At 33.6% G+C, this 24,040-nt stretch overlaps 1 protein-coding gene across 1 annotated transcript in view; it reads right to left on the minus strand.

The window, feature by feature from the left end:
- LOC149803288 (dynein axonemal assembly factor 5-like) overlaps positions 1–24,040 on the minus strand; it is a 58,276-nt gene that overhangs the window by 31,497 nt on the left and 2,739 nt on the right. Inside the window, exons 2-3 of the mRNA XM_089952977.1 lie at positions 18,897–19,139; positions 182–268 (exon numbers count right to left, since the gene is read on the minus strand). Of these exons, the coding sequence (XP_089809103.1) occupies positions 182–268; positions 18,897–19,139 (330 nt within the window). The remainder of the gene's footprint in view (positions 1–181; positions 269–18,896; positions 19,140–24,040) is intronic.

Raw genomic sequence — 24,040 nt, forward strand, 5'->3', positions numbered from 1 at the left:
CTTTGGCCACTGGAGCAGTGAATAAAAAGCCTAATGTAAAATTTGCTTTAATTCAGTCCCTCACAAATTATTGAGTGTAAACTTAATTAATGACAGACATGATATGACAGACGGATATATTCTCCCTCCATATGTATAGCAGGATATAAAATTGGACATTATTTCGTCACATAAATCTTACCTTTTGGGGGATAATGTATTGGTACTGGTTTTGCAAAATCAATTTTATCTTTTAGTTCCTCTTCATTTTCCTGCTGGTATTTCAATCCTGGATAAAATAAAAGTATTAAGTAAAGATAATACCAATGCTGATCTCTGAAATACTTTGACAATAAAATACTGATCTGTGATGACATTAAACCCATATACCAGTATCACCATACTGAGCAAAGTCAAAAACATTGGAAAACATGACGTGTATGTCCTCTATAATGTAGTATTATGTTACATCATATATTTCTACTGTCTGATGATGTGTTGATTAGTTAATTTAGTAATATACCTTAGCCTTAACAATGACTCAATTACCAGTACAAGTAGTGATGTTCTTGTTGTGGATTTAACACCATTTTTCAGTACATGATAGAGCATGCAAGGCAGCCAATATATCTGGTGGAGGAAAAACCCAGGAAAACCCCAGGAAAAACCACCAACATATGGGAAATTACTGGCAAGCTTTTTCACATACCCAAGACTCTGGCTCATAGAACTTTTCATTTTTAATTATGTTTAATTTTTTCTTCTTTTCACAAAAGACATTTCAACTTAAATGTAATGCAATTTGGGCAACTAGATATCAACACTAAACAGATATGGTTTAACAAGTACAAACTGAATTATGCTCAGAAGGAAAAAGCCAACTTTAAGGATGGTGAGGAAACATACATCAGTTTCAAGTCTTGCAAATGCAAGCAATAGCCCATTTGTTCATACCCTGAGAATTTGGTGGTAATGAATATTCAAAGATGGACTAGGGTTTACATTCACAACCCTAGCCATGTACTCCATCAACTAATCTGCTTTAGTCAGTGCACAGAGGTCACAAAATTTCTTGAACAAGTTCTACAACTTAATCTTAACCCAAACAAGCTTATTTACTTTAGATTTTTCCTGATAAAAAATAAAATATAAATTTCTGGACTTATTTATCTAGCTTAAAGGAATTCAACTTAAACATTTGAGTTTTATTTAATCACTAACTTTTGTACAACCAAAACTCAAATTACTATCACACTAAGGATTTGTTCCCAAACCATGGATAGAAAATAGCTAGGTACTGATTTCATTAACAGCTTATGTCAAAGAAAATGTCATACCTGCCCTTGTTAATTAATTTGGAAATATCAGATATGGGGCAATTTATTTCCACATAAATTGAGATATTTCCTCATAGGTAACAGTTTTCGTTAAAAATTAAAATGGGGTGTGTGTGTCCAGAAAACAATGTCATGAAAGTCACCAACAGCATCACTGTCATACAATATTCTCAACATTACTGAAAGTGTGATAACAGACACCAAAGAACCAATCTTACTTATTACAGTGATGACTGAGACACCAAAGAACCAATCTTATTATAGTGATGACTGAGACACCAAAGAACCAATCTTACTTATTATAGTGATGACTGAGACACCAAAGAACCAATCTTACTTATTATAGTGATGACTGAGACACCAAAGAACCAATCTTACTTATTATAGTGATGACTGAGACACCAAAGAACCAATCTTACTTATTATAGTGATAACTGAGACACCAAAGAACCAATCTTACTTATTACAATAAGATCAATACATGGAAACTGTATTCATTAAATGGTTGGAGATGTAACAGGACATCATGTTTGCTGTTCACCAAAGACTATGAAATATGTTAGAGGACCCTTCGAATGAATAATCACTAACCTGAAACATTTGAGTTGAAAGAATTTATTTGCTAATATTCTTTGCTTGGGTAATTTAAACTGTCATGTCGTTTGTTAACTTATTCAAAGAATTTTTCTTTAACATCTGACATTTTGGGAATCACCCAGTCTCATTACATCATCTAATACAATTAATGCATGATGGGACAGTATTCTACATTTTCTGTTGTTCTTACAGGTAAGTCACTGCCATTCACACTTTTTTAATTATAAGAAATGTGATGTCAAAACCACCAACACTCTATCACTCAGTGGACTGGGGACAGTGATGTACATTATTCCAATATGCCTTAACAGAACGTCTTTACTTTTATTCATTGCAAATGACAACTTCCTTCTTTTCTTTTTCCTCAAGAACTACTGTTATGAAAGCATCCTTTATCCAAAATCAAAAAGTATATTTTAACTTTAAATTTAACAAGTACCAGGTAAGTAACAATGGACTGGTTATCCAGTAGGAACAGGAACTGGAAAAACTAAAGATAGAGAAAATCAGCTGCAACACTAAAACGTTTTCTGAATAGCAGCAAGGAGGGAGAATAGACCTCTTTTTAGAAGAGTCTATTCATGAAAAACAAAACTTCCTACATAATTGAAAAATACAAGGTCAATAACACCAAACTGTCTCTAACTGAGATTTTCTCTAATTGGGTTAGCTCATTTTCTGCATCTTTGTCATACATGTTTTCAAATTTATGTGTTTTTTTACCTTTCAGACACTAATTGTTGGTCGTACTCTCCCTGCTGCTGTAGCGTGTAATTAATTCATTATTATATCAATAATGGAATCTTGCACAGCTAGATTAGCTCGAGAGCAACTAGAGGCATTTAAAAAATATATTCCAGTCCATGATTCTGTCAGACAAAAATTACAAGTGCGTCAGGAGTCTCAGGTGGAATTCGCAGAAGGTACAGAACAGGCATTCAAACCAATTGTCAAACCAACAAAGAAAATTGTTACAGCAACTGAGGTGGTTCAAAAAGCTCTCGAAACTTTGCCAGTTGATATTGCTGGCCATCTTCAAGCAGCTCAATCACCACCCCAGCAACCTCCTCTACCACAACCTCTGCCAGGAGTCAAAACTAAAATCATGGATAAATTCACACCTGAAGGTACTGCCGCTATCAAGGACGAAGACCAAATACCTGATATTGCCACATTTGGATATCGTGATAGAGATAAGTATGCAAAACCTGAATATGTTAAAACTCTAAAAGATGCTGATTGGATTAGGGATGTATATCGCGTCACTACTAATACTCACCAAATCAAATCTGAGGAAGATGTTAATAATTTTAATATTTTTAACCAGACAGTAGATGAGCATATTTGATGATCAATTTTGGAAAGGAGACAAAAAGAAGAAGAAATGAAGTTGCAGCTTGAAAAAGCAAAAGCAGAAAGAAAACAAAGTGAAAGAGAATGAAGTCAAAACTTAAAGAGGTTGAACGAGAAGGAAAACAAAAAGATTTGGAATTTGAAAAAAATTAGACAATGGATGAAATTACGTTCTTCACCAAGTAAGAAAGAAGCAGAAGAAACAACTGGAAGTGGTCTTGTTACTCGAGGAAGTAGTCTTATTACTTCAAGTTGCAATAATTTAATTGCCGATGTTGAACAGTTAGATATTCTGATGGCAGAAAATGAGCCAGCAATAATTCCCCAGAAATCATTAATGAAACAGCTGATATCTGTCAATCATTATTTACAGGTGGTATCATGGATATCAATGTTTATCGGTCTCTCATCGATGAAATCGTTGATGATTAAGGGTATGCAATTAAATACAATGACTAAAATAAGATGATCATACATAATGCTCAATGTGGACCGATCATGGTCAGGGTGATATATTCACAATACAAAGCAATCTACGATGATGGACTCGGTGATGTTGTTCAGGGTCTATTTAGAAGGATAACCCCAAAAGCAATACCGATTGCATAACAATTATCAATGAAAGCTACTGACGTTGTTCGTGATAAAGGTATTGGTACTGTTGGTGATGTTGCTAGTAAAGCATTCTCAGCAATCAAGGACAGACTAGCATGATTAATACAACGAAAAGTGCAACCAGTAAAATTGTCCAGTACTAAAGTTATGCCTGCAAATGTCAGCAAAATAATGAATCAGGCTGCAAATCAAAAATTAGCAGAGTTGGCTGGTGTACCACTATCAGAAAAAGATATAAATACAAGTCTCATAGCAGGAAATGGTCTTCGTGTTAGAAGATAGCAATCATAATAAAATGTTTAAAAGTGTATCTGATCCAGTGTTTGACATGGATGCATCAATTCTCAAAGATGAATCTGTGCGTGATTATCAGTATTATTCTTATGAAGCATGACAGCCAAATCAGCATGGTCGAATTGAGCTGCATGTTCAGGATACATGCAGTCATTTCTTACCTGCTGAAGCATTTGCTGAAATAGAAGGAGAACTTGTAACAGATGCTGTCACTAATACACCATAAAGAGCTGATATCAGAGTTGTTTTTGTTAATAATGGTATAATGGTGTTATTCAGAAGTGCTATATACATGACTGATGGAATAGAATGAATCAATTCAAGATAATGTTGACGCTGCCACAATGATATTGGGTCTAGCAAGATATTCAGATCATTATAAAAGATAAGCTAGTCCGTCAATGATGTTTGCCAAGGATAATTCTGACCAACCTGATGGCAGACTGTACAATATAAAACGACCAAGAAACAATGCCAACAATGCTGACGATTATGTGTGGCCAGTGGTTCATGGAGCCAACCCAAATTTCAACTTAGGGTTCAGAACATGTGAATTAATGTTACTGGGTGAATGTAAAAGATTTTTGTGTGTAATTCCATTGTCACTAATCTTTGGATTTTGCAGAAATGTCAGAAAGGTCATTTCTGGAGTAAAGCATACATTGTACTTGTGAGAAAGAGTAATGGTAATGATGCTATCTGGCGTGAAGGTGGCGCTGCTGCTGCTGGTAAAGTAATATTATTTAAACTTTCATTGTGGATGCCAGTAATGACTCCATCGATCGACGAAGAACAAAAGTTACTTTCTTTTATGAGTCAGCGCGGTAAATCAACATTGTCATGGTTGATGATGATCACAGACAGTACTCAAAGTGTAGTTAAACTTTTATTCATATGGCATATAGCATCACAGCAAGGTGTTTCTGCACCAAGACATATATTTATTGCTTTTCAAGATACTACATGATTAAACTCTCAAGAACACAGTCCAATGATAGTTGACAAACTTGGAGTTAGTGAAGTTTCCTTAAGATTAAATGGACATCAAGAGCCATCTGAAGAAGTGTCATTAAACTTTGCAAATAATCATGTTGCACATGCACAAGTATACAAGCAGACGGTATAATCATACACCATCGTTTTAAACAGATCTTAAAGTATAATAGTAGATCAGAGGTCTCGCTAGGATTTTAAAACTAGGAGTCCAGGACTCCCATTTTGGTAAAAATAGGAGTCCACCATCAAAAGTTGCAGTCCCTTCTTTCCTACAGAATCAACACAGACATGGGTGCATCTATTTTTAGATGGCGAGGTTTTCCTAATGTAATCACTCACTTCAATACAGCTTCATTGCAACAGTCCATTGACAGGATTACAAGTTTATGGTTTATTCATTTGTCTACGTCCTTGTAGTAATTTTAGGCAATGGTTAAATAGTATCTGATTTGCTGTTTTTCCCCTGTATTTTCACAAATACGTGTCAAGTCAGAGAACAGCTTAGACCTTAAAGCGCATCTCGCGAATTCCACAACATAGCATTGTCCCATACATTTCTGACCTATATAATTTACATTTTAAAGTTAAATCTTTAATAAAATAATAACTTTGGCTTTGCTTTCAATGATTTGTATATTTTTCTGAAAATATTTGCCCGATGATTTACAAAAACAGACAATCTAATCAACTGGTACATCCCAGACCTAGTGAAGTCCACCATTATTTCCCTGTTAGGCCTACTGGGTCACTTACAGTTTCAAACTAATTTTATGACGAAATAGTGTACAAAAAGCAGTTAATATATATCCAGATCACCGATTCTGATCTTAAAACACATGCTTGTATGTTTTATCATCATAGGATATCATGCAGGAAATTGATAGTTGCTACCTTACTTGGAAAAGGGTTAATGGTCAATCAGCTATCAAAACATGCTTGTGAATGGGCAAGAGTTTGTTTGTCAATGTAATTGATATCAAAATTAGGCCTAGCTAATGATGTCTTGATGAATACATTTAGCTACAACACTAGAACTAACTGGGCTAAAGCGAGGGGCATTTAAAAAAAGTATGGTCAGTCAATATACCTCTTAAATAGCTCTTGTTCATCCATCAGAGTGATACTGAATTTTGTCAATCCAAGTAAGGACTTGTTCCAAACACTAAGCTAGGCATCACACTTTCTTACACTTCGCTACTGTCCTATCCGAACTATCAATTCTAGCAGCTTTAGCACTCTTCTGAATCTCGTTATAATCTTTATAAGTTTGCCATTTAACCCCCAAAACACTTATCCAAATTTACAAATGGCACTTTGTCTAAGTCTCAACATGTCTCGATTCCGAGGTCATGTATATTTGGAAATGAACACAATAATGAAAGCTAAAGTTGCTTATTTGATGTACCTTTATAAATGACTGCATATACATCTCTGGGTCTTTCTGGCTCTGAATTCAATCACTGTAAATATCAGTAGATTTTACCACCCCGCCACCAGTCAAAGCCTTTGAACTTGCTGCCCAGCTATTGCATCATGGCGTCCAGCTATTGCATCATGTTTTTCTTAATGTACTCTTATAATGGCAACAGGTGTGTTCATCAAGGGGTCTTTCAGTCACTGAATTCTGTCATTGTAAATATCAGCATAGCTAACTGATCAACACATTTTCCCACAAAGCAGGTGACTGAAGCAGGACTGGTAAGTCTTTGTATTTTGCCGCACACCTATTACATGCGTACGGAGGTCTCCTGCCTCAGTGATTTTCTGCATCCCAGATCAAAAATTGGCGTCCAAATACATGTAATTAAGCGTTTCCAAGATCTCTGAGTAGATATTTACGGAATGTCTTCTCTGAGTAAGACTCAGAGTATAACTCAGCGATTTATCTAAACATGCAACCCTTGACAAGGTCAAGGATGAACTCACTAATCTTTTGAGTCTCACAAATGTGGATCAAAACGAAGTCATCGTTTATCAGGATAAACAAGGACAAATAAAGATAAGCAATATCCCGCTGACAGATATTATTCTGCGGGTTCCACATGTGACCGATGATAACTTAGTGGTGTTTGCTAAAAGCAGTAAAATTAAAAAATCGGAGGAATCAGTTCTATCGATCATGGGAGAAATTGCTGGCCGTATCAGAAGAATTGTGGATATTATGTATGGTGATCTCAATATGAGAAAAAATACAATTAATAATGTAAGAGAACCAAAATCAGATGATGCTGTAGTAACAAAAAGATATGCAGACAGCAACAACAAAATGATCAGAACTGGGATCAATGATCATTTATTAACTGCAAGTGATACAATGACTGGTTCTCATATGACAAATAATAAAATTACTGGTCTTGGAGAACCAGAATCAAGCGATGACACTGCAACAAAGAAATATGTTAATGATAGCAACATTCTGATGATGAACTTGTTAATGACAATCAATGATGGAATGACCACATTTAGATCTAAATATTCTAATCATGTACAAACATTTTTAAATTTTAGAAGAAACATAAATTGAGCCATTAATGGATTAAGTCCACCAGTCATCAACATTAAGCTCTCTGATATAAAGAAATTACCCACAGTGTCGTATATATGGTAGCATCTGGATCAACATTATTGGTCACCACTTAGTAAATCCATTAAACATCACGCTGAGGTTACCAGGTTATACAGATTCTCAGTACTCGGTACTACAATAAAAGGCAACATTTACGATATCCACCACAAAACCATGGAGTTATCCAATTAATGATTTTACTGGATGTGTGTTAGTTATATTAGATCAAAATGACGAGGGAACATTCTTGGTGGAACCCGAAGAAAAAGGCAACCCCTTGTTTTATTATTGGTGTCTTGAATTAATCACTAAACTACCACCTACTTAAAATATAATGAGCTCCCCAATCAACGTTCAACATTACAGATACAATCAAGTATGTCAGTGGCAAACCAAACTGAAAAATATCGTTGATAAATATACTGTAAAAGTATAAAAAAAATATTGCAGACTTGTAGTTGTCGTTGACATAATTATGTATTCGGCGTCTGCTGTTATTGCTGGAACTGGTGTATTGCTTTCAACAATAACAATGACATCACCAGAAGTTATAACAATTTGTGTTTTAGCTGCAACATTAATTGCTGGTGTTCTTGATATCATTGCAAAAAAAATATCTACATGTCCAAATACAAAATTGCATGAGTATACAATAAAGTTGCACACAGTAACGCTAGCATACTCCAAATTATCTTCGTTGATATCATCAGGCCTTAGTGATGGAATAATATCAGATACTGAGTTCACATAAATTATTAAAATTTACAATGAGGCAATGACTGTATCAGAATCTATTTCTGATTTAGAAAATCGGGATTAAAATCATGATTTAAATTCAGAGGTTATAAATAACGTCAACATCGAATGAATTACTAGATCACTGCTAAAAACAACTCCATCAAAAACAATGATGATATCAGCAAGCTCCACCAATCCTGAGTTAAGCATTAATTTTGCAACTGCAATTCCAGCGAAAGAAATAGCACTAGCACAATTACGAGTATATCATAGTTGGCCAAATATTAGATCAATTCATTTGGTGGGTTGCAAGCAAATAATTCACTGGTATTTGCAAATAAAAATAAACCAGATGGAACCCCTGATTGGCAAGTTGTTGGTACTCCCACAGGTAATTATCAAATTGAACAAATCAATGATGAATTCCAGTGCAGAATCAAATATATCGCGGGAAAAGAATCCAAAATTGCTATTACGGTTCACGAACCAACATTATCAGCCACAATAGAAATAAACTCTCTAGATTATGATGTAGATATATATCAATCACCAATCAGAACTGTATTAGGATAGCCAGAGATACCACCTGTTTATCAGGGACCATTAGAACCACAACGAGATGATTTCTCTATTAACAATTTTTTTTAATAAATCCTCCAGAATAGTGAAAAGGTTATCCATGGCATCCTGCTCTTTGTTATTATCTTATTCTACACAAATGTGATCCAAAAAACTGTTATGAAGATGAATTTAAATCACTGGCTGATGAAATTAAAACTGAAGATATAACTATGTCCACTACATTAGTACAGTTAATTAAAAATTATATTCTGGAATATACTAATAGTGATCTAAAAAGGAAAATCATTGAAACAATATAACATTTAAATCAAATTGTATCAGATCTTGAGTATGTTAATCAAATTATTATGAGAAGGCAAATGTTGGTACTCTGTTAAAGGCGAGGGGGGAAATAATATATTTTTAGCAACTATTTGCTAATTATTATAAAATAGCTGAAGCAGATTTACTAAATTTTATATTACCAGTACCAGGATTTAATACCAACAAACTAAAAATATGGGTCAATGATATTATCAATGAATATTTTCCACAAACCATAGAGTCATGGAGAAAAATAATCCCACCATCAAATGTTCTCAAGTATAATAATGATCCATATGGTGGAGGTCATCATATTCCACCAGCTATTGTTAATATAACAACAACAATCGCAGTTAATCTTGTATGTGATGCAACTGATGGCAGCTATCAAACTGATCTTGAAAAATCCAGTCAGGGATATATTTTATACACATTTACACCTCAAGTACCTCCTGGATATTTCATTGTACAAGAACCCATGAATCCAGTCTATCTGCAATGTCATAATCCACTATTATCAAGGATACATTTCAAACTTACTGACCAATCCAGACGCTTGCTTGAATTGAGATAAGAAGTTTTGAATTCGAATCTGTATGTAAAATCATAGATCTTCACATTAGTGATTGATTTCAATCCTGATTCCTAATCAGGGGAAATAAAATATATTATAGCAGAATTTTTTTTTTAACTGATTCTCATTCTGAATTCAGGTAAATAATACTCAAAATAACAAAAATTAGTTATATTTTAATGGGGTAAATGTGACTCAAAATAATGAAAATCAGTCAGATTTTATAATTGATGGGGTAAATGAAACTCAAAATAACAAAAATCAGCCAGATTTCATCAAATTGATGGGGTAAATAATACTCAAAATAATAAAAATCTTGTTGAAAACAGAAAAAATAAAAAATTACATAATAATTTCATCCTTGACTTTGTCAAGGAACAAATCAATATATTATAACAGAATTTATTTTTTACTGATTCTCGTCCAGATTTCAAGTAAATGGTACACAACTTTGACAAAATCAAGGCAATCAGATTTTATAATTTTCTGAGGTAAATGGTACTCAAAATTGTGAAAATCAGTCAGATTTTATAATCGGGTAAATGGTACTCAAAATTTTGAAAATCCTACTGAAAAACAGAAAATTACATAAATATTATTATTAGAAAAAATTTTATAATCAGAATAAATATCAGAATGAAAATAAATTTTTTATTCTACACTGTTTAATGAATTTGCTGAGGTAAATAGTACTCAAAATTGGGATCATCAATCACAGTTCATAGTTTGATGGGGGAAATTGATACAAAAAATAATTATAGGACTGATTTCATAATTTGCTTGGGTAAATCATACTAAAAATAATATTTATAGGACTGAATCTGAATAAACATTATAATCTGAATAAAAATAAATATGAATCTGAATAATTATTATATTATCCGAATAAATATAAATATGAATCTGAATAAATACATTATCAGAATAAATATTATCATCAGAATAATTTTTTTCTTCACTGATTATTGAATTTGCTGGGGTAATGGTATCAAAAATTATGAAAATCATTAAGATTTTATAATTTGATGGGGTAAATGTTACCAAAAAATAATAATTATAGGACTGATTTCATAATTTGTTGGGGTAAATTATACTAAAATTAACCATTATACGACTGAATCTGAATAAAAATAAATCTGAATCTGGAAAAATATTATAATCCGAATAAAATTAAATCTGAATAAAAACAAATCTCAATCAGAATATTATCAGAATAAATATTATAATCGTTTATTATTTGGTGATAACACTTTTACAATCACTAATAACTTTGTCATTGTTTTCATCAGAATCCATTACCCCAGACAAAGCTGAAACATTCGCTGTTGCTGTAACTTTCACAATCCCCTTTAGTGACATTTTCATTACTTTCACAATCACTATGGGCACTGGTGACAGCGATTTTATTTTCATGATCTGACATAATCTTTCTCAATTGTCTTATGTGTGTATTAATTTTTTTTGTTTTGTATTTGTGAGATAATTCTGATCTAATTTTTTCAATTGCACATGAGAGAAATATGAATTTCTCAACTTCTGTATTTTTGACTGTTGCCAAGGACTGAAACATAGATTGCTGAATCAGCTTAATGAATCGGTATTCTGCTGGTAGTGTATATCTATTTTCAAAACTTTGTTGTTGTTGTGATTCAAAATAATAAACAATTTTATCAGGATTCAGTTCATCACATATTTTTATCTTGTCATGTTTTAATTTTTTAATTGCAAAAATAGTAGAATTAATATTTTCAAAATTCATTATATAATAAATAGCTGTTTAAATTGTATTCCTCAACCAGGACGATATAAAATTGTACAGTATAGCGCAAACACAACCCCTAGATTACTAAATTAATGTTTTACTTACCTGTTCTCTCCCACGAATACACTTGCTGAATGACACCACGAAGAATTCTGGTTGCCTTTTTAGTCATTTAACGCATACACAGAATGTTCTAGAATGATGACAGAGTTTCCAGAAATGACTCAATCACGTGATTTTCTGGAACATTCATTACATTTGCCTACGTGGAATAATCTAGCATGACTCAATCATGCGATTTTCTAGAACATTCTCAACATTTCCTATGTGGAATTTCCAGAATAACTCGATCACACGATTTTCTAGAAGATTCTGTGAAGGTGTTGAAATGACTGTAAAAGGCAACCAGAATTCTTATGACTTTCAGCAAGTGTATTCATCGGAGTGAACAGGTAAACAAAACATTTTCTTGAATGTGTTATGTTAACTACCACAAAGATAGTTATTACTGTATATTAGTTACTGAATGATGACACAAAATTAAATAATCGCTTTATAGTCACATAATATTACGCAGTGACAAGCGGGGGAACTACTTAATTACTCTACTGGAGCAAGCTTAGCTTCACAGAGTTCTCTCCCTTCATCTATTTGTATCTAACACAATAGGGAGATACTGAAATATTATTTTTTGTTTATACTTTCTTGAATATGCCGATTTAGTAATATTATCTATGACATTGTATAGAACGCATGCAAATATCAAAATGTTCGCAGGCTGCATTCATTGATCAAAATATTATTTCTTCACCTGCCTCTGTATTTACGGATTTAACTGCCCTTTTGCAATTATTTTATAATTACCAGTACCACCAAATTTTCTATTTTGACTCTGTAATTATTCATAAATTACACAAAGAATTATTTTTCAGATCTGAATCAATAAGATCAATTACAAAACCTTTTCAATTAGTCCATGCAAACATTCGTAAATAAATTTATGAGAGAGATATCTTTTTTCCAACACAAAATCTGAGATAACCAGTATTATCAACAACACCGACTCGTTTTTTTTAGCCGACAGTTCCTGATGATACCATCTTGAGATGCTTCATAATTCTTGATGACAGAATGTTTTATAAAGTCATTTTTGCTCCATTTATAGAATAATATTATTTGTCTAAATAATTATTTTGAAAATCTGGCTAGATAATCTTCAGCATTTTTTATGACCTTATCACTGCTGGTGTTATTTTTTTAATCATAATATCGTTTCAGCTCTCCTAATTTTTACCATCACATTGCACACACAACTGCGTTTCTCCCCTAACCCCATCACCACACTTCGAACATGGTTTTGATCCTAGTCTCCCTCTTTGTACGCTTTGTAGGTGAAGCCCACCGAATTCATTTATGCAGGCTTTGTTACAGGGAGTTGCAGAACCTATAATTAATCATCTACAGCTATTCTTTTTTGAATCATTATATATATATATATATATATATATATATATATATATATATATATATATATATATATATATATATATATATATATATTTAAATATATATTTGTCCTAATTATAATATAGAAGAGTTTGAGAGATTATCTATAATCGAGCCTTCTAAATCTAGATTAGATTTTGACAAGAGAACCCCTGACTTGCGGAGGCAAGCTCTGGTTGATCCGACGGAAACTCTCATTAAAAGTATTTGTGGTGCCAAGAAAGAATTTTGCGACAATGGTGCAGCTCATGTGTGGTCAACCTGCACAATACTGAAGGTGTTGTCAATGCTACAATGAATGACCAACGAGCAGTGACAATTATTAATTATCTCAAAAATCAAAGATATTTTTTTAGAATAAAATTTATTGCGGAACTAAACAATACTTGGATTATCCATGACAAACGTGGTCGTGTTTTATTACATCACACTGGAAATATTGTTACATTAAATACAAATTCTAAACCAGGAATGTTGACTGGTATTGATAAACCATATTATGAACGAGCATATCCTGTGACTGCAGTTATTTATGCAATATATCCAATAAATGATAAACCTAGTGTTCATGATCTAAAACCAATGAAATTTTTGAGAAAAAAAATTGTTTAGCCTAGCGAATTACAGAACACTTCACAAACGCGAAACGTGGAAATAAACTAACAGATCTAAGATTTAAAAAAATAAATGAGTGGGCAGAAACAGTTAAAGATACTGGAGCATTTATCAAAGATAATACTAAACTGGGAAAGAAACTAAAATTCCCAATAATGGAAAAAACAATAACCAGAGAGATTTTGTATGAATCAAAATATAAATCGAAAGGAGCTCTGATAAATATTATTGATCATAATGCGCATGCGTGGGTGGTGACAATATTTCCTTGAGACGGAACAGTCAAATTTTATCAAGGAAATATTTTTGATTTTATTAATCAGATTAGCAAATGTGATCCTGTATCTGTGTGGTTGTTTCAAAGCTCTGAAGATGACAGTGATCCAATAAGGCCTGATGGAAGTCTTTGTTTCGAAGAAAAAAAGAAGAATTGATCAGTTTGTAAGACCTAATGGTGAGATTTACTGAACAGAGTTTCTTCAAACAAAAATGTAAGATCTTGCATTAAAGTATACCAGTGACTATGAACATTTACTCAGTAATTGTTTTACTATTCCATCAGTCATTTCGCCAGGAAAAATTTTTGGAAACCTACATGGTTTGATTTTCTTAATGTAATATCAAGTTGTGTCAAATATGGACATGGTGGAGTATGGAATACCAAATATGATTGCAGAAATATGATATCATTTGATATGGCAGTGTTATCCTGGAAGTTTTCTTGGAATGGGAGAATGTTCTGAATATTTTAAGAGATTCTGACATCTAACCCATGAAATGATTTGAGTTTCTGTATACGGACCCCTACCAGATTTTGACATAATGGGTTATGCACGAATTACATCATTTAAGCTTGCTGAAAATCTTTATCCGATTTTTGTTATGTATGGTTTGGTAAACACTTTTAGAAAAAATGTGTGCACCAACAGTATTGTTAAGATACATGCCTGATTCAGGAATTTTATCATTGCTCACAGTGAGTGAAATATTAATGTCATATCTTCCAAAAACAAGTCTGGTTACCAGAAGAAAGAAAAAAAAATCATTGGATCCATTTGATGATAAAGATAATATTGACTATGAAAATGAACAAGCAATGGATCTCGGTAGAAAGATAATTATAAAGTTTATGCAAGGTGGGTCACGTGATCACAAATGAAGCTGTTGTAGGTTAGTTATTGACGATGCGGAATTAGATTTCATCATTGCCAATACAATAAAGAAAAATACATGATATTAGCTGAGAAACAGCTTTCTTGTCAGATAGAACTAAACTAGGTACAATTGTGAGTTACACTGGTAGCGACTCACCCCAGTATACTCATTTAAGATCTTCAATGCTCACGTATGTTACAATAAATCTATTGGGGATGGTGAACAGATTCCCTAAATTAGCCATTAGAGTAGCGACGGATTCATTTTATAGCGATAAGGTGGTCGTAGTTAAATCTGCCATATTGCCTGTCATGCTAACCAATTTACAGCAACAGAACGTGTGACATTTGCTGCATCAGCAAACTTTCTAATCGCTGCTCTACCCCTCCAATATCCTCTTGGGCTATAATAAAGTGATTCCATTATAATAATAATAATCAGTTGCTTAATTACTGGCCCCTAATACTAGTTTACCTTTCATCGCAGATTTTACTAGGAAGCTAGCAAGTTTTGCTCTGATAGATTTATTTTTTATGGAATTTAACAAGTGAATCAACTTCACATCTGCAATATGTCATTGTTGTAAATCCTTATTTTTATATGCTACATCATGAACGTGATATGCTTGATCAATCGCATTTATTGGATACTCTCCAGGTCTTGGTTGATCTCGCTCATCATGTCGGGTTACAGGACCACAATAATTATATCCAGGAAGATGTTTTTCTCTTCGATACTTAGCCCATGAAGCTTCTGGTAATTTTCCCAGTGAAGCAGCAATATCACCACCTGTCTTCATACGAGACGAAATAAATTTGTACTTTTTTGTACCTCATTTCACACACTTGCCTGTAAGTGCATGCTTTTTATTTTTTGTTATTATTGTTGTTAATCCACTAGTAGGGAGGGATAAACTACATCAAACACAGTATAAATTCATATTATTTATTATAGATCTACAACATGGATATCACTGATTTCTCAGCGACACGAAAACAAGAGCCAGTCAAGCATCATCCAGTGCTACCAAATTTTATCACAGCAATTATCATCGATCCATCTGGGTCTGGTAAAATGCAATTATTACTTAATCTGATAATGAGATGGCTCAAATGGGATAAATTATTTTTAGTGGCACCATCTGTAGATGATCAGCGATGTTATGATGTGCTTAAAGATTTTAATGAAAATGCAAAATTATTGGACGTGAACAGTGATGATGTTAATTTTATCACCGATATAGATGAATCACCATCCATAGATGAACTTGATGGATTTATTAATAATCTTGTAGTATACGATGATGTGCTGCTGGACAAACAAACAAATCCAGCTCAAATCCAGCTCTGATATTTTCTCGAGGCAGATATGATTTAATTACTCAGCGATATACTTAAATACCTAAAGTGATCAGAGATAAATGTAATATTTTAGTTGTGTTTAATGGACTTGATACACATACTATGCAAAATATTCATCCGACTTGGTGTTCAGGGGATATGGATATGATTAAGTTCAAAAACTTCTTTTCACGTGTGCAAGCTACTCCACATGGGTTTATAACAATAAATTTATATGATCCTCGGTCACGATACTGTGTAGGTCTTGATAAAATCTTTGGATAAAAAGACAGCAGCAGGGATGTTCTAACCAACAATGAGTGTCCAAAAGATAAACAAAACACACATACAAATTTGAAAAAACGAACGACAAAAATGAAGTAACAAAATGCACTAACCCAATTAGAGAATATCTCGGTCAGTTAGAGGTTTCGGTTTGGTGTTACTGACCTTGTATTTTTCATTTTCGTAGGAAGTTTTATTTTTCATGAATAAACTCTTTTAAAAAGAGGTCTATTCACCCTCCCTGCTGCTTGAATTAATTTAAAGCAAATTACACTCTGAGTTAAACTCGTTCACCAATTTATAAATATTCATATCATTTTCTATCTTTACACAATAGAAAATTCCTTAAACACAAGGTTGTTTGCACAGACATAACTGTGACGAGAAAGTAGGCATACTTCCCTTTCAACAGCTACTCAGCAAAACAGCAATGTGTTGTGCATGACGTCAGCCTTTCATAAATGAGTAGGATATTTAAATGCTGTAAAATAAACACTGCCTGCTGTAGACAATGTGAGCTATTTTTCCAGTTTCTGCTAACATTTTGTAAGAATCCTTAATCAGAAACACATGAGACTGGTATAAAATTTATCCGATATTGGAATGAAACACTAAAGACATGAATGTAACATCTAAACATGGTGAAGATTAATTTAATTATTTATCATTTATTTTGTTCTCAGGATCTCTGCATAATTTTGGATTGATATAGTTATGCCTTTTTTTAAGTAAACTGAATGACTGCTGTCTTACTGAACAGCTGGTTATTTGATGACATTTAATCATGACAATCTCACTGCTGTCTTACTGAACAGCTGGTTATTTGATGACATTTAATCATGACAATCTCACTGCAGACAAGATAAAATTTGGGAATATCCATAACATTTTACTTGAAAAGTTTGTTTATATATATTTATTGACTAACAATCAATTAAATATATCAATGTTACCACTCTATTGTTGAATGTAAATGACATAAGTACCAGCTTTAAGTTTTGTTTACTATTTCATGAAATAATGCCATTATAGAGAGATGTAAATAATTTTATGACACGTAATTCTCTACCATACTTTTGGAGTCAGAAGTGCTCTTTTGAGAGGAAAATTACCATGCCCTTTTAAGCACTTGGTGAAAACGTTAGCATGATTGGCAAATCAGTTTATTTACAGATACATGCACATTTTAATAAGTAAATATTTCAGGGCACATGTCAGGAGTCCATAGAAAGAAATAATTTACATTTTAGTATACTGATATTTTAAATCAGTATACATATGTAAATGAAAATTGTAGATTTACTTCTGCACTTCTCCCCTTTCCTCTTTTCATCTGGAGGAAAAAGATCCTTCTCCCATTCTTCTGACCCGAGCCTTTTTGACTGTGTTGGGCAATAGTCGCTAAATGTTGTTCCACTTAACAGTTACATAAACTCATTCCAACAAATACTGCTGTAGCCATGTTATGTGTAAAACAACTTGTAGGACCTGGTCACTACATTTGCCCTAAGAGCTCCACAAGATGACCAGACTGTTTTAATATACTAAACTATGCAATCACGCATACCAAGCAACAATTGGTAGCCATGATATTAGTCATTACTAATGAGGCAAGGGGAGTGGGGGGCACATATCGATACTAAGGTGGCGCTCTACAGTTTCATATTTTGCATAGGGTTAGAATTTTAAAGAAAAAGAATTTCCCCTGCTTTCCTCACTGGTTAAACTGGCTATTTAAATAAGACCTTGTATATTTTAGGTATAATTCAAAGAACCTTTAATTCCCTTTATTTTGGTGTATGATTGTTGGGTGCAATATGGATTATAGAGTATCCAGCTTGGCCTTACTCCAAATGTGCACCTTTCAAAAATGTGGTAGCTCCACTTGGTCATTTTCACTTCCTGAGCCGATAACATTTTTTATATTTTATATATTTGGTAATTCATTCATTGCACTTTTAGAAGCTGGTATTGTCTAGTCTGGCGAAATTCATTTTCCCTATTTTAATAGCTGCTATGGATAGTGTACTTTAGACTAATTCAGGCTGGTTTTTTAGTACAAGGGATCAGTCAATAGTTTAGTTAGCAGTGTGTTTAGATCCACATTACATTAATGTAGCATAGAGATATGCCAACATTCTCTCCATTGTGCATATTTTAAATGCAAACAACTTCACCTTACTTATGTCACTCTCTCAAAAGTACATAATAACTGGTGAGCGCCCCCTAAGTCCTGACATAGGTCATCAATTATGTAAGCCTGTTGATTAGCCTATATCTATTAGCTTGGGTCAATTACCTATATCATGCCATAAGGTATCCGCTACTTCTCTAATTTCTGGCTGTTCATCTCGGATGCTGGTTAAAAGGAGTGGAATCAACTTGTGATGAAAGGAGTATCTGTCAGGGAGGTCCAGAAGCCAGTTTCCCACCACACGTGTGACTGCCGCTCGTACTGCTGGTGTCTGATCGAACAACCGCTGTGCTAAATGTGAAACAACTGTGTCTACGGATTTTCCATGCCCATACTGAATAACCTCCCCTGAAAAACAGTTTTTGAAACTAGAACCACCAAAGTACTATAACAGGATGAATAACTCCTTAATTACTGTTAACATGACTAATTACTTATGCGGTATACATCTGTACATCTTTATACACCTATAATTACCATACATATACCATAAAGGCCCTGTCCAAGTATGATTACAAGTGCAACTGATAATGCTTTTGAATTTTCAAGTTGTTTGTTAAATGTACAAAGCTTAATTAATGAACCAATTTAATCCTCATTTAACTTAGGCACTTGTGCAGAAAGTGTCAACATAGCTGGTATGTATTTTACATATGTCAATCAGATTACACAATTATGGTCCAATGTAGTTTCAGTGACCTGATAATTATCTGCAGAAAGGTGAATTCTCCCCAAGCTGAAATAAGTGGCTAAAAGAATGTCATTTTGGATGATGCAAATTCTGAACACAGACTTTTAGCAGGAATTTTCAAAGCAAATGATCAGAATACTTTGACTGGTTGTAAATTTATACTGACTCTATGGGTAATGTTTGCCAAGCCTAAAAAATATCAAATGCCTTTGTTGGTTTCTAATTTGATGATTTTCATGTACTTTTGTTATATCAGATGTACTGGTGAACTGTTAAATAACAATGGCTAAAAGAAGTGTATTTTCTTTTCTGTTGCAGTCTCAGAAATGACCTGCCAGTGATGACAACTCCAACATTGAGACTCCAAAGAAAAAGGAAGTTAGTGACAATTCTCAGGAGAATGAGAATAATTCAACAAAATTATATAAATCTTTAATGATGAGTGAAAAAGTGAATTTTGATGGGTTAAAATGTTGTAAAAGATGGAAATATGGTGATGATACATGACTGGTGTAAGGATGCGGGGAAAATCAAACCCATTTGTGACTGAGAGAACTAAATCAGTGACGGCTATGTCTATCTCACTTTCTGCTTGTTTGTTTCATACAAAATACTGTACATGTGTTTCTCTTTATTCTACAAGAAGCAAGAAATATTAAATATAAATTTGCTCCAGGAAAAATGAACAATCCCAGCTATCAGCCATGACTGATTCATTTTTCAGCAATTTAAAGTTTTCTTTTCAATGTTCTTATATAGGATGGCATGATAAATACAAACAGCTATTAACATCAACCTTCCATGTTATTTCTTAAATCAAAGGTAAATTTGCGTGCTTCATGAAACCGGAGAATTTCATGTTATCTGTTATGGCTAACAAAGTATGGTTAGTGAAAATATGTAAAATTTACGTATACCAAATGTTTTACCTTTTATAGCCTTAAAAGCATCACATCAACTTATGAAAAATATATCTCTACTTCGGTAGAAAAATCTGTACTAATATATCATTTTTACGTCTATAATAGTTTCCTCTGCTCAAAGAAATTTTTTTACACACGAGCCTAGGGCTGGTGACTATAAACAAATCACATGCCCTGACTCAATTTCCACAAAACTGCACTACAATTTCCATTTGCCCAAATGTCCCCTATCTTAATATCATTTGTCACACAATTGCTACACTTTAAGCATGAGTTCAACAGGGTTCAATAGGGGGTTTGAAGGTAATGCAAGTGTCGTTAATATTCATCACTACACACACTAGAGACTGGATGGTGCTGGTGCTCTAACTTCTCTGCTGGAATTTCTAAGCAAAACCTGGTCAGAACAATTTGTTCTTGACAATCATAATGTTAGCATTGTCAAAACTTTATTTGATGTAGCATGATCACAAGATCTGCTTGTCTTTCTACAAAAATGAATATACAGCCTATTTGGAACTGACCAATCCATTGGGGAAAGGGGGGGGGGTATAATATATTCAAGGTTAACTGGGGCTTTAAGGTAATACAGCAGTTATAAACACCTCTGTCCAGTATGGGTGATAATGCTGTATCTTTAACCTGCTATCAGATGAGATGATACTACAGCATTAATGAACTCTGACCTGGTATAAGCCATTTATCACATGATTACAAAAATCTGGCTACCTACATGTCCATGACATCGGAGGTCCAACAGTCATGCAATATCAACAATAAACCCTTTCTAATGTTGCTGTAGAAAAAAAAATGAAAATATTAACTGAAAGTCATGTAATGTTTTTAGAAAAACAAGAGAACACAAAATTCTCAACCTATTTAGTATCAGAATGGACAGAAACCTGCTGCTATCGCAGCCACCTGGAAAAAGCCAGATTCATCAAGCAGAGAGTACATGTCAAAGCAGTAGTCACATAATACAAACAAAAACATGCTGGACTCGCAAACGAATTTCTGGATGAGAAGTTCAGGACCCTTCACTGACAGAACTTTGGAGTCCCCAGCATATTTCTGAGAGTCCCTGGGATAAACTAAGGAGTCCCTCATATTCAAAAGGATAGAAAGAAAAATGAAAAAACACATGCTCATTATTGTCAAAATATCATGATTGAAATCTTAACCATTTATAATGACACAAGAAGAAAAAATATTTTTCAGTAAAATATTAAGTTTAAACATTATACGTGTAAAATTTTTTTTACCTTTACAACAATGCTCAAAACAAAAAATAAACCATAGAAAGAAAATTGTCAATAAGTTTCAATCCCAAAAATGACCACTTAGAATGATGTGTTAATCTGCATGTAAAATAACATCTCCAATCCAACCAACAAAACTAAAATCAGTAAACATCTCTTGCCACTACAAAATACTGTATATGTAAACATAAATATAATGAAATGAAGAAAAAAATGAATGAAAAAATATACCATGCAGAATATGTGCACAAAACCAATTAAAATAAAATTAATCAAAAACAGCAATAAATGTATGTGTGTGTGTGTGTGTGTGTGTGTGTGTGTGTGTGTGTGTGATTAGGATTTTTAATGTAGCTTTAACAATTTTTCAGTCATATCGCTACAATATCTGCAGTGTGGCAGTTTATAGTGATGTCTAGCACTGAGGCATCATGCCGCAGACATGTAGCATGATGTCCCACCTGTCACATTATCCTGACACCAGGCCGACCAGTCCTAACACTAACCTCTTAATGCTGAGCACCTAGCGAGGGAGCTGTTAGTACCATTTTTGTAAGTCTTTGGTATGACTCAGCTGGGGTTTGAATCCACGACCTCCCGCTTCCAGCGATAAATGCCTCAAGATTATACCCTAAGGAAAAATGGTGGGACATAACATGGTCTCTGCAGAAATAATGACAGTGCTAAAAAAATCTGATAGCCCAATGCCAGTGGCACCTCTAATTTTAGATCAAGCTCATCCTGTATTCTAAGTGAGGTGCCCATCGAGCTTGTTGAAAAAATTTCTAATTTGCCTGCAGAAACTGATCGCACTGATGAAATGTGTAAATGCTTTTTCAAGATGTTGACATACCTGCCATAACATGTCACAATCTAAATCAGATCACCACTGTCCTACATGAAATTGAGATCTGATTTTAATCAAAGTGAAGGATGGCATGCTAAAAATATGATTTTGTATTCCCAAACACCCTGACAGGATAGTGTGTTGAGAAAACACAATGTTCAGTAATCTTCAGAAATAGAAACAAAAAAACCCCAAAAATGTCAGTATATGTCTGTTACATCGTAACATGTAACTTGTACAAAATGGTAAACAGTTATGATTGGAGCAGTTATAAAACTATCCCTTGGGCAGTTTAAATAGCAGCAATTAAAGGCAAAGATGTCAGGTATAAATAACCATTTCATATATCATTTAAATGGCTGACAATAGCTAGTGAGATGTGTTTGAAGGCTGCAGTGAGTGAACCCATTATGCTAATTTGCATAGGTAGGAAAAGGAAGTGGAACAACCCATTATAGGTAAATCAAACAGATGCTATCATTGCCTTAAATGAGAATGTTTAAGCCATATGCATTATATTTTTGACAAGTTTGTGAACAACAGCAACATTTCTTTGAAGTCAGATTATATTAGATATATAGAATGCAAAGCATGATCATTTCAGTTGTCAGAATAGTGTTCAAGTGTAATTCATTTCTAAAGTTGATTTAGGCAGCAATTAACTATCAGCAAAGCCCAACAAAACTAAAATTCTGAACTCTTGGTTCATTGAGTTTTACTTTGTGAAGCATGTAAGCAAAAACAAAAAAATATGGGTGGGGCATGGTATAAATTCTTTGCACATAATGCAAACAACACATCAAAATACCTCAACTCAGTTCTGGCCAGGATTTACTCAGAGAATCCAGCAGAGAAGTCTGAACACCAAGACCATCCAGTCCCTACTGAGTGTAGTGATGAACACTAATGACACTTGCATTACATCCTACTTAATTTATATTTGAATTACATGTATAGCTATTGCAACATTCTGTGACAATATTAAAAAAGGAGAAATTCTGGGCAATTGGAAATTGGAGTCCAGGCTTGTAAAATTTAAGTCTGGGCTTGTGAGTTTATTTAAGTCACCGCCCTGGGTCTGTGTCTAAAAATTTGTTTCTTTGAGCAATGGATGAATTAAATTTTTTATATATGCAGTACCTAAATACATGCAGCTTCAGACAGCAAATCTGAACTGTTGTCAAGATGAATTCACACAAGCTTTAGGTACTGATACTCAAGTATCACCAGTCAAATGGAACATTCAGGTATTGATTATTTTGTTTCCTTTTGTTGGCATTAGTGCCATATTTTCATCTCAAGTCCATTTCCTGAAAAATTAACCAATTTTGCCAAATCATATTTATGAGTTGATGTATTTACCTGCACTCTTTTAAAAAGTCTCTACTGATGCACTAGTGCACTACAGTAATCACACATACAGTGGTCACCCTTCTGCACCAGGAAAGTAGCCTTATAAGATGGGTGGTATTTCCAGAGGGGGACTAATTTTTTTTGTGAGAAGTATATATAATGTACTTACTAAGAAA

The sequence above is a fragment of the Sinohyriopsis cumingii genome, chromosome 3, assembly GCF_028554795.1.
Source record: "Sinohyriopsis cumingii isolate HCF-2022 chromosome 3, ASM2855479v2, whole genome shotgun sequence".
In the NCBI taxonomy this organism is placed as follows: Eukaryota; Metazoa; Mollusca; class Bivalvia; order Unionida; family Unionidae; genus Sinohyriopsis; species Sinohyriopsis cumingii.